We start from the raw sequence: 17,660 nt of genomic DNA, 5'->3' as shown, positions 1-17,660 counted from the left end.
AACTGCCCGGACCGCCCACTTTACACACTAAGTGGGCGGACGAGCAGGGGGACCCCTGATTCCGGGAGACTTGTCTGCTCTTCCGGGGGGCCGGGAGGGTCACCCGATTTTCGTGAGCCTACCGGCCATTCCGGGAGAGTAGGCAAGTATGGCCCATCTCTCTCTCTGTACGTGGTGCAGCAGGAAAGATGTACCATACTTACGCAGCATTTTAAAATGATCTCCACTGCAGCTGTTGTTCTGTAGGGAAATCTGAGTGTCTTGTGTGTGGTACACGTTATACAAGTTTGAACAATATTAAAAATCAGGAGCAAAAGTGGGATTATCCATTGAAATGATGACAAACTGATAACAATGTATCACCATGCTGAAAACATGTAGCTGTTGTTTATGTCAGAGGTTCCCAAACTGTGTGCCGTGGCTCCCTGGGGTGCTGTGAGACACTTGCAGGGGTGCCCTGGGTTGGTGGTCCAGGACCAATTCAAATTATTTGATGGTCAATATAATAGGCAAAACCAGTGCTGGTGGCTGCCAGTCATAAAATATGTGGCCAAACAGAAGCAAATCTTGTCCCTCACCACACAACTGACCCTAAGGATGACATATAAACGCGATCTACTTAATGTAATATTTCTTTCTAAATTTCTCAATAAGAAATTTTTGGCCTAGGGGTGCCGTGAAAAAAATTCTGATGTTCTAGGGCGCCGTGATTCCAAAAAGTTTGGAAACCACTGGTTTATGTGGTTTTAAAAGTCTAGTTAATATAGTCTATTTTGGGAATAGCAAAATCAGTCATTAGAAAGGAATTTGCAAAATTACTGTTGGATATATTTTTACGGTGTGGTTCATTAGGTTGACATGAGTTAGGTCGACATACATTGGGTCGACCATGTTTGGTCGACATGCATTAGGTCAACATGATCACTGGGTCGACATGGTCATTATGTCGACACGTGCTAGGTCAACATGGGAAAAGGTCGACATGAGTTTTTTTACTTTTTTGGGTGTCGTTTTCTTCAAAAACTGACGGGGAACCCCAATTAGTGCACCGTAACCAGGAACATAGCCAGAACTTTGTGGGCCCCTACTTTTTTTTGTGAATCGCAGTAGTGCTTAAGTTCACCTTATGTCACATTTCAGAGCTGCCAGTACACATTATGCCGCACAGTACCCCCAATTCACATTATGATATATAGTGCTCCCTGTTCATATTGTGCCTCATTACAGTGCCCCGGTTCATATTATAAAAGTTTATTAAAGTTTGAAAGGACCCCTATGTACCACCCAATGCTGAAAAATTTATATAACACATGTGACTGTGACATGGAAGGTGGGCCCCTCTCAGCTCTGGGACCCATAGCAGCTGCACTGCCTGCACCTATGGTAGCTACGCCCTTGACCATAACCCCTCACATGGCTCGCTTCCCTTGCCATGCTTCGGGTTACTGTTCCCAGTTGTAGTCCACGTGGATCGTTAAGTATGAAAAAGGTAAAAATATGAGAAATATTGTGAAAAACTCATGTCGACCTTTTCCATGTCGACCTAGTATATGTCGACCTAATGACCATGTCGACCTAGTGATCATGTCGACCTAATGCATGTCAACCAAACATGGCCGACCCAATGTATGTCGACCTAACTCATGTCGACCTAATGACCGCCATCCATATTTTTAGCTAAGCATAAAACTTTTTGATATTTTAAGTATATTATTTAGCTTAGTTCTGTATATTTTGGTGTTGAATAAAAGGTTAACATGCTACTGTAGTTACAGATTGTTTGGTGCATAAAAACATTCCAAAACATATAAATCATTTTAAATTCTACCCCATCTGTGTCACCCCTGTCTGTCCCTTCCCTTCAGAATGTAAGCTCTCATGAGCAGGGCCCTCTCCCCTCATGTGCTTTTCCCTCTCTCAGACTATTTTCTCCTCCATACTCCCTACAATGGCACCTAACCTTCGGTTTCTGCCAACCCGATGATTATTTCAATGTTCTGTCAACCAATGCAAAAATGTTTATATATACCATATATTTGTCCTACATTATCTTGTACTGTACGCAGGGCCGGTTCTAGCCCTTGTGGCGCCCCGGGCGAAAATAGGGGCATGGCTTCATACAGGAGCGTGGTCAGTTACGCCCCCTGTAGCGTTGTACCCCCATTTGTGCCCCCTGTACAGTTGTGCCCCTGTAGAGTAGCGCCGCTTACATTAAAAAAATAAAAAAAATACTTACTATCCCCGCTCCTGATTTCCGACCGCTGCTGACCTCCGCTGCAGACCTCCGCCGGCGTCGCTCCTCGGATCTACGGGAGAGACGTCATGACGTCTCTCCCATTTCACAGCATAGATAGACACTAGAGGTCAATTATGACCCCTAGCGTCTGTGCCATTCCCACAATGCTGTGCGGTGCACGATGACATTGTGCACCGCACAGCAACAGTCCTCTCCACGAAGGGAAACTAGACGGGTAGTGCCTAGTTCCCTTCACAGTGGGGGGCACAGCTGGGGCCACTGCCAAACAGTAGCGGATCTTGCTATGGTGCCGCGCCCTCCGGAAGGCGGCTCCCCAGGCAAAAGTCCCGTGTATCCGTAGCAAGTGCCGCTACTGACTGTATGTCACTGTTTTCTTATTTTGCTCAAATGTTCATGTACTTTGTTAGACACTGCGGAGTCCTTGTGGTGCCATATAAAAAAAAATAAAAAAAAATAATAATAATAATAATAATAAATGTGTTAAACCACTACTGTCATTTGAAATGTTTAGCAAGAGGATGATTAAAAAACAAAGGTGTTTTAACTCATTTAAGCATTCACAGCTATTTTGAATAATACTTTTGTACTCCGATGAAAAATAGGTAGTAACAATAAGTCGATTAGCTTTTAATTATTTTCTGTAAGAGCCGTGTCTTCATTGTAATTTCACTGGTGGCACGTAGTTTACCAGGCATGCCCGCACTGCACTTGCTTTGAGTCAATAATACTAGTATATAATGTATTATCCACTTATTACAGTATTGCTCTGTTTCCTTTCAGTTGTCACTTTGTGCTGCCTCATGGATTTCAATCTCCTGACAGACTCAGAGGCCCGCAGTCCTGCCCTCTCCCTCTCCGACTCTGGAACACCTCAGCATGATCACAGCGGCAAGGGGCAGGAGCACAGTGGTAAGTAAGGGGGACACTGGCAAAGTAAGCCAGGGGAACACTGGCAGAGGTACAAGTGAGAGGGAAAGGGTGGGGTTGTAGGCAAGAGGATATTTGCAGGAACAAAGAAGGGTCTTAAGTGTAAATGAATCCAGAAATAAAAATATATTTGGTTTGATGATGATTCTTGGTTTGAGAAAGTCTTTGATTCTGTTTTCTTGACAGTTTAGTTTAAAAGAAAATGGCCCTTTTTAATAGTTGCCTTTCCCTTTGCACTGCGATAAACATGTTTATATGTAATGTTGTATGCTTTTAAAGCTGAGTTGCCACTTTCACCAGAAAAACATTTAACTGTCTACCTCTTTAAAATGGTAAGACTAGTCAGAAGGGCCCTCATTCCGAGTTGTTCGCTCGCTAGTCGCTTTTCGCAGCAGTACACACGCTAAGCCGCCGCCCTCTGGGAGTGTATCTTAGCTTAGCAGAATTGCGAACGAAGTATTCGCAATATTGCGAAAAGATTTTTCTGTGCAGTTTTTGAGTAGCTCGAGACTTACTCTTCCAGTGCGATCAGTTCAGTGCTTGTCGTTCCTGGTTTGACGTCACAAACACACCCAGCGTTCGCCCAGACACTCCCCCGTTTCTTCAGACACTCCCGCGTTTTTCCCAGAAACGGCAGCGTTTTTTCACACACTCCCATAAAACGGCCAGTTTCCGCCCAGAAACACCCACTTCCTGTCAATCACACTACGATCACCAGAACGAAGAAAAAACAATGAGAATTGCACAGTAAGGGGAATTGTGCTGTAACTGGCTACAGTAGACATACTGGGAATTACTTCAGCATACAAGGGAATTACTTCAGCATACAGGGCTAAGGTTTGTAAAGCCAACAATACCTGAACCCTGGCCAGTGCCGTAACTAGGCATTTTAGCGCTGTGTGCAAGAAACGACATTGGCGCCCCCCATGTAAGACGGGGCAGTGCGCGCCGTAGGTGCGCAAAAAATATATAGGGGCATGGCTTTATGGGAAAGGGGCGTGGCCACAAAATAATAGCAATTCATACTACGGTGCACAGTAGTCTCCATTATTCAAATTACGCTGCACAGTAGCGCCACTACACTAGGTAGAGACCCTTTTATACATTACAGCAGACAGCATCCCCCTTTTTACACATTACAGCAGACAGTCCCCCTTTTTACACATTACGGCAGACAGCGTACCCCTTTTTACACATTACGGTAGATGGTGTCACCCTTTTTACACATTGCGGCAGCCAGTCCCTCTTTTTTTTACACATTGCGGCAGCCAGTCCCCCTTTTTACACATTGCGGCAGCCAGTCCCCCTTTTTACACATTGCGGCAGCCAGGCCCCCTTTTTACACATTGCGGCAGCCAGGCCCCCTTTTTACACATTGCGGCAGCCAGGCCCCCTTTTTACACATTGCGGCAGACGGTGTCCAAGAGAGAGAGAGAGAGAGAGAGAGAGAGAGATACTTACCATCTCCCCGCTGACAGGCTCCTCGTGCAGCTTCCTCTGTGCAGGCAGGTGAGAAGGAGGAGGAGGGAGGGGGACTGGAGCCGCAGCAGCGCTATGTAATTGGTACTAAGCGCCGCTGCAGCTGTCCCCTCTTCTTCCGTATTGGCTGCCTGGCGCTGCTGTGGATGCTGGGATGGAGGAACCACATCCCAGCATCCACAGCAGCGCCAGGCAGCCAATACGGAAGGAGAGGGGGCTGCTGCAGCGGCGCTTACTACCAATGAAATAGCCCTGCTGCGGCTCCAGTCCTCCTCCTTCTCCCCTGCCCGGCGCTGCTATCTTCTCCCTCCACAGCGCGGCGGCGCACAGCACAGAACAGGCGGCATGTAATGAGTCAATATGCATCATTACATGCCGCTGGCCGTGCGCCCTCAGGGCAACTGCGCTGTGTGCCAAGCCCACTTGGCACACACGTAGTTACGGCCCCGACCCTGGCTAAGCACGCACTTATGGGAGATGTTTCAAAAACTCCTTAGAGATAAACTGGAGCAGTTGCCCATAGCAACCATCATCTTATAGACTGTGTTAGGTAAATGATAGTTAGAAGCTGATAGTTGCCATGGGCAATATCACTTTATCTTGGGGTCTGTCAGAGACCCCCTGCATGCCATACGCCAAATACATATGAATTTGAACATAGATAATACACAGTTTGTAGAATAGTGTATCTTTAAGATGTTGGTGTTCAGCTCTCAGGACTGGATATTTGACGATGAGCTATCAGCTTTCATGAGTGTATTTTCCATCAGCAATGCATTACTAGCCTGGATCCATACACATACAAGTTATACCATGTGTACATATTCCAGAGTTACAGAAACTGGGACAGAGCATGACTGTATGTTATGTTTTCTAACAATCTCCAGAACTCATTACATGACTTATTTCATCTCAATCTACAACAGGTATAGTATATGGCTGGGATGCTTTCCGTCGGAAAGGATCCGACAGGTATTGAATACAGCCCGTAGTGGTCTTTTCCTTATAATACACAAGCCAAGATAAGAAGCAAAGCCAGTTGCTTTTATGATATAATCCTCATATGCAGGTGTGTTTTACCTCCACTGTCAGTTCAACATTCCATCACAGAACACGTTCACAATGTCACACAAAACAAATCACTAGTCTAGACAAATAATTTATATTTTATGCGAGTGACACCCCTACTCTCCTAATATGAGCCACAAAAACCTTCATAATACAAATCTCAAACAATTGATAAAGCAGACTGGAAATTAAAATCTCAAACAAATGATAAAGCAGACTAGAAATTATTATTAACATTCATAAACATAATACATGCAGGATGGAGTTGTGGCTGCCTTTTTTTAATAGCTATATTTGACCTAAACAGCAAAATTCCAGTAGATCTTATTTTATTTATTGATAATATTTCAACAGAATCAACTATTTATATTGTGCTGAGTGCGGAATGTGAGCGATATTACCACAGCGCCACCTTGTGGATGTCTCAGTTTAGCTAAAGAGGAATGATTAGAGCAATGCACTAATCATGTACACCAGTTCTACTGTACTGTACTGAACATACAGCTGCAGAGTGTGGTAAAGAAAACTTGTTTGGATTGTTCGTTCTGTTAGATGTTGCAACATTGCCCCATGAATAATGACATACCTCTGAATCAGGCCCCTAGAGGCGGGATGTAATCAGTCCGAGTTTGGCGGACGTGCGGGATGCCGGAAGAACTTGGACGTTTTTTTTAAAGGGACAATCATTTGCTAGGCATGGTATTGTCACCCAGTTCGGCAGTTACCACGCAAGTCCGTCGAACTCGGACTCTATTGTATTCTGCCCCTAGTTGGTATTACACAATAGGTTTGCAGCAATAAGATCATTGCGGGTCACAAAAAATGGCATGACAATGTATTTTTTTAAATGAACACCTATTGTGGTGCTTTGGGTCACTTGTAATTTCATTACCATCTGCAGTATGGATTAGATGATACCATATGCAATGGATAAAATATGGTTTTATGTTTACAAATTGTTGTAAATAATAATTGTATTAATGTCAAGTTTTTGCCTAAAATAGAATTGAATGCAGCCAAGAATGTATAGGCACTTACTGCCTTTTTAGGTGCATTTTGTTTATTTGTATGTCCAGGATTATTATGTTTTTTTATGTTTCCTAATCTTAACAATAACAATATGTTTGTCCCATGCATAATTGAATTCTTGTACTGTATGATCTCTCACCATAACTGCTGGGTGATTATAACATGTTTCTTCCACCCTTTCGATAACAAAATTATTCCTTGTATTACTTTTTAGTCTTCCTCACTCTTATTTTAAAGTATGTCTAGAAATAGAATATATAATATAGTAGATCCGGGATAGTAGGCAAGTTAATCGGGGTAGGAGGTGGGAGTGTGGCCAATGCAGGTAGTTGTGGCCAGCCCTCTTCCTTAGGAAATGCTTTAAAAAAGTTTATGTGCAGCCGTGCGCTGCAGGGGTGTGGGGTGGGTTAGGTGGGGCACTGATAGGTGCCGGGTGAGGAGCAGGGGGTTGGAGCTGCTGAGGGGGCAGTGGGTGTGATCGCTCACTCCCCCGCACATTATGTGGGGAGAGAGAGGACATTGCTTCCGCAGCAGCCTCTCTCCCCAGCGCAGCACACAGCAGCGTGCTTTGCAGTGGCGTAACTACTGCCCCCGCAGCCCTCGCGGTGGCTTGGGGGCGCAGGGCTGCGGGGGCACCGCCACTGATTTAGCGCAGATTGACATGCGGACGAGCGTCCGCATGTCAATCTGCTGTCTCCTCTCCCTCCTTCCCACCGCTGCTGTAAGGAGGGACACGGAGGGCACAGCACGCGCCTCTCCTGTGTTCCTCCTGGATCTCCGGCGGGTCTAATAAATGAAGTGCCATTCGTGAGCTCTGATTGGCTCACGAACCAGCACTTCCTTTAACAGACCCGCCGGAGACGCAGGAGGGACACAGGAGAGGCGCGCGCTGTGCCCTCCGTGTCCCTCCATCACAAAATAGCGGGGGAGCGCAGGGGGGGGGGGGTAATTTAACTCGCACTGGGGGAGCATATTCGGCACAGGGGGAGGGGGAGCACTTCGGGGGACATATGTGGCACTGAGGGGGCATATATGGTACTGGGGGGGTATATGTGTACCTGGCACATGGGGGGGGGCTATATTTGGCACTGGGGGCATGTGAGTACCTGGCACTGGGGGCATATATGGCACTGGGGAGTATATGTGTACCTGGCACATGGGGGGGGGGGGCTATATTTGGCACTGGGGGTATGTGAGTACCTGGCACTGTGAAGGAATATCTGGCACTGGGGGCATATGTGGCACTGGGGAGGTATATGTGTACCTGGCACATGGGTTAGGGGGGGGGGGCTATATTTGGCAATGGGGGCATGTGAGTACCTGGCACTGTGTGGGAATATCTGGCACTGGGGGCATATGTGGCACTGGGGAGGTATATGTGTACCTGGCACATGGGGGAGGGGGGGGGGCTATATTTGGCAATTGGGGCATGTGAGTACCTGGCACTGGGGGCATATGTGGCACTGGGAGCACAGCCCTAGCAACAAGCACTACCCCCTAGCAACGAGCATGACACCCAGTGCATGAAACCCCTGGCAACGAGCATGACACCCAGTGCATGAAACCCCTGGCTACGAGCATGACACCCTGAGCATGAAAACCCCTGGCACCATGCATGGAACCAAGAGCATGAAACCCCTGGCAACGAGCAGGTCATTTAAAAGTAATTAGAAGCCTTACTGTAGGACTTAATGTGTAATGGGCATTACGGTGTGTGGCATAATGTATCACGGACATTGCGGTGTGTGTCATAATGTGTCACAGGCATTACGGTGTGTGGCATACTATATCACGGGCATTGTGGTATGTGGTATAATGTCTCAGGGGCATTGCAGTGTGGCATAATGTTTAACGGGCATTGCGGTGTGTGGCATAGGGTATAACGGGCATTGTGGTATGTGTCACAGGCATTACGGTGTATGGTATACTATATCACGGGCATTGTGGTATGTGGTATAATGTCTCAGGGGCATTGCAGTATGTGGCATAATGTATAATGGGCATTGCAGTGTGTGGCATAATGTATCACGGACATTGCGGTGTTTGCCATAATGTGTCAGGCATTACGGTGTGTTGTATACTATATCACGGGCATTGTGGTATGTGGTATAATGTAACATAGTAACATAGTATCTAAGGTTGAAAAAAGACAATTGTCCATCGAGTTCAACCTATTTGTGGTCTCCTATGCACGATTATTTTGTAGAAAATTTTGACTGAAGTTGTTGACTGCCGTTACGTTTTACCCCTCTTTTTTATAATAACCATAGTGCGTGACTATGCCCCGTAACCCTGGATATCCTTATCCATTAGGAATTTATCTAACCCATTCTTAAAGGTGTTGACTGAGTAGGCCATTACAACTCCTTCAGGCAGGGAATTCCAAACACGTATCGTCCTTACTGTAAAAAAGCCTTCACGCTGTATTGTGTGGAATCTCCTCTCCTCTAACCTGAGCGAGTGTCCACGAGTTCTCTGTGCTGATCTAACCAAAAACAGGTCCTGCGCAAGATCTGTATAATGTCCCCTTATATATTTGTAAATGTTGATCATGTCCCCTCTTAATCTCCTCTTTTCCAGTGTAAACATGCCTATTCTTGCAAGCCTTTCCTCGTATTCCAGCGTCTCCATACCCTTAATTAGTTTGGTCGCCCGCCTTTGAACCCTTTCTAGCTCCAGAATATCCTTTTTGTAGTAAGGTGCCCAGAATTGTACACAGTAGTCAAGGTGTGGCCTCACAAGTGATTTATATAACGGGAGTATAATACTCTCGTCCCTAGCATCAATTCCCCGTTTTATGCATGCTAATATCTTATTAGCCTTCTTTGCTCCATTCCTACTTTGGGTACTACTGCTTAGTTTGCTATCTATGAGGACACCTAAGTCCTTTTCCAGTACAGAATCCCCTACTTTTACCCCATTTAGTAGATAGGTGTTATTTTTGTTCTTGTTACCACAGTGCATTACCTTACACCTGTCTGTATTGAAGCGCATTCTCCATTTCGCTGCCCAAGCTTCTAATTTAACTAAGTCATTCTGAAGCGACTCAGCGTCCCCCTCCACATTTATAACTTTACACAATTTGGTATCATCTGCAAAAATTGACACCATGCTCTCTAGACCTTCTGTTAGGTCGTTAATGAAAATATTGAACAGTAGCGGTCCTAATACTGAGCCTTTACGCACACCACTTTGCACTTCAGTCCAAGTTGAAAAAGATCCATTAAGCACAACGTGCTGCTCCCTATTATCTAACCAATTTTTGATCCAAGTGCATATTGTGCTTCCTAGCCCTGATTCTTGTAGCTTGTAGATAAGTCTCATGTGTGGTACAGTGTCGAATGCTTTGGCAAAATCTAAAAAATTACATCCATCTCTTTACCCTGATCTAGGTTTGCGCTTACTGTTTCATAAAAGCCAAGTAAATTTTTTTGACAGGATCTGTCTTTCATAAACCCATGTTGATTCCTTTTAATGACCTTATTGACTTCAAGAAACTTCTGAATACCTCTGAAGGTATTCTCTTACCTTCTGATACTAAGAGAATACTTCTGAAGGTATTCTCTTAGAATACCTTCCAATACTTTCCCCACTATAGATGTAAGACTAACTGGTCTATAATTACCTGGTTCAGCTTTACTTCCCTTTTTGAATATAGGCACTACTTCCGCTGTACGCCAGTCTTTGGGAACCATACCTGATATTACTGAATCCTTAAAGATCAAAAATAGCTGTTTTGCAAGTTCAGAGTGAAGCTCCATTAGAACCCTTTGGTGAATCGGGACCTGGTGACTTATTAATCTTTACATGTTTTAATCGGTCACAGACTACTTCCTCGCTTAAATAATTACCTATCAGTGGGATATTCTCATTATTGAGATTATGTGTTAGTCCCTGAATTGGGTCCTCTCTAGTAAATACTGTTAAAAAAAACTAATTTAGTGTGTCCGCTATGTCATTATCATTTCTCTATCGTCCTAAGTGGATGCTGGGGTTCCTGAAAGGACCATGGGGAATAGCGGCTCCGCAGGAGACAGGGCACAAAAAAGTAAAGCTTTACTAGGTCAGGTGGTGTGCACTGGCTCCTCCCCCTATGACCCTCCTCCAGACTCCAGTTAGATTTTGTGCCCGAACGAGAAGGGTGCAATCTAGGTGGCTCTCCTAAAGAGCTGCTTAGAGAAAGTTTAGTTTAGGTTTTTTTCTTTACAGTGAGTCCTGCTGGCAACAGGATCACTGCAACGTGGGACTTAGGGGGAAAGTAGTAAACTCACCTGCATGCAGAGTGGATTTGCTGCTTGGCTACTGGACACCATTAGCTCCAGAGGGATCGAACACAGGCCCAGCCGTGGAGTCCGGTCCCGGAGCCGCGCCGCCGACCCCCTTGCAGATGCTGAAGCGTGAAGAGGTCCGGAAACCGGCGGCTGAAGACTCCTCAGTCTTCATAAGGTAGCGCACAGCACTGCAGCTGTGCGCCATTTTCCTCTCAGCACACTTCACTGGGCAGTCACTGAGGGTGCAGAGCGCTGGGGGGGGGCGCTCTGAGAGGCAAATATAAACCTTATACAAGGCTAAAAATACCTCACATATAGCCCATAGGGGCTATATGGAGATATTTAACCCCTGCCTGACTGGAAAAATAGCGGGAGAAGAACCCGCCGAAAAAGGGGCGGGGCCTATCTCCTCAGCACACGGCGCCATTTTCTGTCACAGCTCCGCTGGTCAGAACGGCTCCCAGGTCTCTCCCCTGCACTGCACTACAGAAACAGGGTAAAACAGAGAGGGGGGGCACATTAATGGCTATATATATATATATTAAAGCAGCTATAAGGGAGCACTTAATATAAGGATATCCCTTGTATATATAGCGCTTTGTGGTGTGTGCTGGCAGACTCTCCCTCTGTCTCCCCAAAAGGGCTAGTGGGTCCTGTCTTCATTAGAGCATTCCCTGTGAGTTTGCGGTGTGTGTCGGTACGTGGTGTCGACATGTATGAGGACGATATTGGTGTGGAGGCGGAGCAATTGCCAAATATGGTTTCTCTTCCCTTAAACAGTCAGTTGAGGACATGAGGCGGCCGGACAATCAATTAATGCCTGTCCAGGCGCCTCAAACACCGTCAGGGGCTGTAAAACGCCCTTTGCCTCAGTCGGTCGACACAGACCCAGACACGGGCACTGATTCCAGTGACGACGGTAGAAATTCAAACGTATTTTCCAGTAGGGCCACACGTTATATGATTTTGGCAATGAAGGAGACGTTACATTTAGCTGATACTACAGATACCGTAAAACAGGGTATTATGTATGGTGTGAAAAAACTACAAACAGTTTTTCCTGAATCAGAAGAATTAAATGACGTGTGTGATGAAGCGTGGGTTGCTCCTGATAAAAAGTTGATAATTTCAAAAAAGTTATTGGCATTATACCCTTTCCCGCCAGAGGTTAGGGCGCGCTGGGAAACACCCCCTAAGGTGGACAAGGCGCTCACACGCTTATCCAAACAAGTGGCGTTACCCTCTCCTGAGACGGCCGCACTTAAGGATCCATCAGATAGAAAGATGGAAGTTATTCAAAAGAATATATACACACATGCAGGTGTTATACTACGACCAGCTATAGCAACTGCCTGGATGTGCAGTGCTGGAGTAGTTTGGTCAGAATCCCTGATTGAAAATATTGATACCCTAGATAGGGACAATGTTTTACTGTCGTTAGAACAAATAAAGGATGCATTTATCTATATGCGTGATGCACAGAGGGATATTTGCACACTGGCATCTCGGATGAGTGCTATGTCCATTTCAGCCAGAAGAGCCTTATGGACACGACAGTGGACAGGCGATGCGGATTCAAAACGTCACATGGAGGTTTTGCCGTATAAAGGGGAGGAGTTATTTGGAGTTGGTCTATCAGACTTGGTGGCCACGGCTACTGCCGGGAAATCCACTTTTTTACCTCAAGTCACTCCCCAACAGAGAAAGGCACCGACCTTTTCAACCGCAGCCTTTTCGCTCCTACAAAAATAAGAGAGCAAAGGGCTTGTCGTACCTGCCACGAGGCAGAGGAAGAGGGAAGAGACACCAACAGGCAGCTCCTTCCCAGGAACAGAAGCCCTCCCCGGCTCCTGCAAAAACCTCAGCATGACGCTGGGGCCTCTCAAGCGGACTCGGGGACAGTGGGGGGCCGTCTCAAAAATTACAGCGCGCAGTGGGCTCACTCGCAGGTAGACCCCTGGATCCTGCAGATAATATCTCAGGGGTACAGGTTGGAATTAGAGACGGATCCTCCTCATCGTTTCCTGAAGTCTGCCTTACCAACCGTCTCTTCCGAAAGGGAGAGGGTGTTGGAAGCCATTCACAAGCTGTACGCTCAGCAGGTGATAGTCAAAGTACCCCTATTACAACAAGGAAAGGGGTATTATTCCACTCTATTTGTGGTACCGAAGCCGGATGGCTCGGTAAGGCCTATTCTAAATCTGAAGTCCTTGAACCTCTACATAAAAAAGTTCAAGTTCAAGATGGAGTCACTCAGAGCAGTGATAGCGAACCTGGAAGAAGGGGACTTTATGGTATCCTTGGACATCAAGGATGCGTATCTACACGTTCCGATTTACCCCGCACACCAGGGGTACCTCAGGTTCATTGTTCAAAACTGTCACTATCAGTTTCAGACGCTGCCGTTCGGATTGTCCACGGCGCCTCGGGTCTTTACCAAGGTAATGGCCGAGATGATGATTCTTCTTCGAAGAAAAGGCGTATTAGTTATCCCATACTTGGACGATCTCCTAATAAGGGCAAGGTCCAGAGAACAGCTGGAGACAGCTTTAGCACTATCTCAAGAGGTGCTAAGACAACACGGGTGGATTCTGAATATTCCAAAATCCCATTTAATCCCGACAACTCGTCTGCTGTTCCTAGGAATGATTCTGGACACGGTTCAGAAAAAGGTTTTCCTTCCAGAGGAAAAAGCCAAGGAGTTATCCGATCTGGTCAGGAACCTCCTAAAACCAGGAAAAGTGTCAGTACATCAATGCACAAGAGTCCTGGGAAAAATGGTGGCTTCTTACGAAGCAATTCCATTCGGCAGATTCCATGCAAGAATATTCCAAAGGGATCTGTTGGACAAATGGTCAGGGTCGCATCTGCAGATGCACCTGCGAATAACCCTGTCACCAAAGACAAGGGTGTCACTTCTGTGGTGGTTGCAGAAGGCTCACCTATTAGAAGGCCGCAGATTCGGCATTCAGGATTGGATCCTGGTGACCACGGACGCCAGCCTGAGAGGCTGGGGAGCAGTCACACAAGGAAGAAACTTCCAGGGAGTATGGACGAGTCTGGAAAAGTCTCTTCACATAAACATTCTGGAACTAAGAGCAATCTACAATGCTCTAAGCCAGGCGGAACTTCTCCTGCAAGGAAAGCCGGTGTTGATTCAGTCGGACAACATCACGGCGGTCGCCCATGTAAACAGGCAGGGCGGCACAAGAAGCAGGAGTGCAATGGCAGAAGCTGCCAAGATTCTTCGCTGGGCGGAGAATCACGTGATAGCACTGTCAGCAGTGTTCATCCCGGGCGTGGACAACTGGGAAGCAGACTTCCTCAGCAGACACGATCTTCATCCGGGAGAGTGGGGTCTACATCCAGAAGTCTTCAACATGTTAATAGACCGTTGGGAAAGACCAATTGTAGACATGATGGCGTCTCGCCTCAACAAGAAACTGGACAAATATTGCGCCAGGTCAAGAGATCCACAGGCAATAGCTGTGGACGCACTGGTAACTCCTTGGGTGTACCAGTCAGTGTATGTGTTTCCTCCTCTGCCGCTCATACCAAAGGTATTGAAGATCATACGGCAAAGAAGAGTAAGAACAATACTAGTGGTTCCGGATTGGCCGAGAAGGACTTGGTATCCGGAACTTCAAGAGATGCTCACGGACGAACCGTGGCCTCTACCTCTGAGAAGGGACCTGCTACAGCAGGGTCCCTGTCTTTTTCAAGACTTACCGCGGCTGCGTTTGACGGCATGGCGGTTGAACGCCAGATCCTAAAAGGGAAAGGCATTCCAGAAGAAGTCATTCCTACCTTGATTAAGGCACGGAAGGAAGTCACCGTGAAACATTATCACCGCATTTGGCGAAAATATGTAGCGTGGTGCGAGGATCGGAGGGTTCCGACGGAGGAATTCCAACTGGGTCGTTTCCTACATTTCCTGCAATCAGGATTATCTATGGGTCTCAAATTGGGATCCATTAAGGTTCAAATTTCGGCCCTGTCAATATTCTTCCAAAAAGAATTGGCCTCTGTCCCTGAGGTCCAGACTTTTGTCAAGGGAGTACTGCATATACAGCCTCCTGTGGTGCCTCCGGTGGCACCGTGGGATCTAAATGTAGTTTTAGATTTCCTCAAATCCCATTGGTTTGAACCATTGAAAAAGGTGGATTTGAAATATCTCACATTGAAAGTGACTATGTTACTAGCCCTGGCCTCTGCCAGGAGAGTATCTGAATTGGCGGCTTTATCTTATAAAAGTCCTTATCTAATCTTCCATTCGGATAGGGCAGAACTGCGGACTCGTCCGCATTTTCTCCCTAAAGTGGTATCAGCATTTCATCTGAACCAACCTATTGTGGTGCCTGCGGCCACTAGCGACTTGGAGGACTCCAAGTTGTTGGACGTTGTCAGAGCCTTAAAAATATACATTGCAAGGACGGCTGGAGTCAGAAAATCTGACTCGCTGTTTATATTGTATGCACCCAACAAGTTGGGCGCACCTGCTTCTAAGCAGTCGATTGCTCGTTGGATTTGTAACACAATTCAACTTGCACATTCTGTGGCAGGCCTGCCACAGCCTAAAACTGTAAAAGCCCACTCCACAAGGAAGGTGGGCTCATCTTGGGCGGCTGCCCGAGGGGTCTCGGCATTACAACTCTGCCGAGCAGCTACGTGGTCGGGGGAGAACACGTTTGTAAAATTTTACAAATTTGATACCCTGGCAAAGGAGGACCTGGAGTTCTCTCATTCGGTGCTGCAGAGTCATCCGCACTCTCCCGCCCGTTTGGGAGCTTTGGTATAATCCCCATGGTCCTTTCAGGAACCCCAGCATCCACTTAGGACGATAGAGAAAATAAGAATTTACTTACCGATAATTCTATTTCTCGGAGTCCGTAGTGGATGCTGGGCGCCCATCCCAAGTGCGGATTATCTGCAATACTTGTACATAGTTATTGTTAACTAATTCGGGTTATTGTTAAGGAGCCATCTTTAAGAGGCCCTTTCTGTTGTCATACTGTTAACTGGGTTTAGATCACAAGTTGTACGGTGTGATTGGTGTGGCTGGTATGAGTCTTACCCGGGATTCAAAATGCCTCCCTTATTGTGTATGCTCGTCCGGGCACAGTACCTAACTGGAGTCTGGAGGAGGGTCATAGGGGGAGGAGCCAGTGCACACCACCTGACCTAGTAAAGCTTTACTTTTTTGTGCCCTGTCTCCTGCGGAGCCGCTATTCCCCATGGTCCTTTCAGGAACCCCAGCATCCACTACGGACTCCGAGAAATAGAATTATCGGTAAGTAAATTCTTATTTTTTGCTTAAGACTCCCAACTTGTCTTTTAAAGGGCCTATACTCTCCTTCTTTAATCTCTTGCTATTAATGTATTTAAAGAATTTTTGGGGATTCGCTTTGCTTTCCTTTGCTACTAGTTTTTCAGTTTCTACTTTAGCCGCAATTATTTCCTTTTTGCATATTTTGTTATATTCCTTATAGTGCTGAAATTACTCTGCTTCCCCGTCAGATTTGTATTTTTTAAATGCTCTCCTTTTCTTGCCCATAAGTTCCTTTATCTTTTTGTTAAGCCACATCGGTTTATGATTTTTATTCCTTTTTTTGCTGCTCGTAGGAATAAATTTGAGTGTATTTTTAGCTAGCAGGAATTTTAGTACCTCCCATTTCTCCGTAGTATTTTTTTCCTAACAACAAACCTTCCCATTCAATATCCCTGAAAAATACCCTCATCTTTTCAAAATTTGCTTTGCTAAAGTTTAGAGTCCTAGTTGAGCCAGTATAGGGCTGTTTATGAAAACTGATATTGAATGTGACCATATTGTGGTCGCTGTTTCCTATGGGTTCCCCTACTATAATACCTGATACCAAATCCCCATTGTTTGTTAATACCAGGTCTAAGATTGCATTGTAATATAACAACAAAATAGGCTGCGCTTAGAGATGAATTGTTATAACAACTGATAAAATTTATTATACTTAAAATCTGTCCATTAGGACAATTAAAAATGCATGTACATTGCTGAAATGACCTCTGATCATACTTTAAACAACAATTGAGCCTGTTCCAAATTAACCGTGAGACCCTATTATTTGAAACCAAATAAATCCTGGGGCTATAGCATAGTCCCTGGGCTGGAAAGTATGTCCCAACGCTGGAGGATTGGCAGTTCCAAAGAGATGCAAGATTAATGGAAAGTCCTCACCAGTTTTGCGTGTGGATGAACAAAGTCCAGTCCTTTGGTAATGGATATGGTTCCAATGGAGCAATGTGTAGGGTCCGCGGTGGTCCAAGCTGAGATGGTAGGTTGTGGTAAATTGATCAGAGGGCTCACACCTGACGCGTTTCACAGCTTATCTGCTGCTTTTTCAAAGGTGATTGTAGTTCACAACTGACCCAGTATTTATACTGTAGCTGATTGCTTCATTACAAACATGTGTATACACAATTCATCTCTTTATATATATATCAAACTTTATAAATATACATTTATTCATAGATCTCACTAGACTCAGAGGCATAATACTTAAAAATTCATTATGTTTGTTTATTGAAAGATGATTTAAATTCATTTTGAATCGGAGCCGGAGGTGTTGGAACGCACGCGGCTCTCTCTATTTCCG

The 17,660-nt window shown here is 45.7% G+C and overlaps 1 protein-coding gene across 2 annotated transcripts in view; it reads left to right on the top strand.

Moving 5' to 3' along the window:
• PITX3 (paired like homeodomain 3) overlaps positions 1–17,660 on the top strand; it is a 194,884-nt gene that overhangs the window by 102,712 nt on the left and 74,512 nt on the right. For both annotated transcript variants that reach the window (XM_063961385.1, XM_063961384.1), the window contains exon 2: positions 3,038–3,166. In XM_063961385.1, coding sequence (XP_063817455.1) covers positions 3,058–3,166 — 109 coding nt within the window. In that variant the 5' untranslated portion in view covers positions 3,038–3,057. The remainder of the gene's footprint in view (positions 1–3,037; positions 3,167–17,660) is intronic.

This window comes from Pseudophryne corroboree, chromosome 3 (genome assembly GCF_028390025.1).
Source record: "Pseudophryne corroboree isolate aPseCor3 chromosome 3, aPseCor3.hap2, whole genome shotgun sequence".
Classification (NCBI taxonomy): Eukaryota; Metazoa; Chordata; class Amphibia; order Anura; family Myobatrachidae; genus Pseudophryne; species Pseudophryne corroboree.
This window is presented reverse-complemented; position numbering and strand designations above follow the sequence as displayed.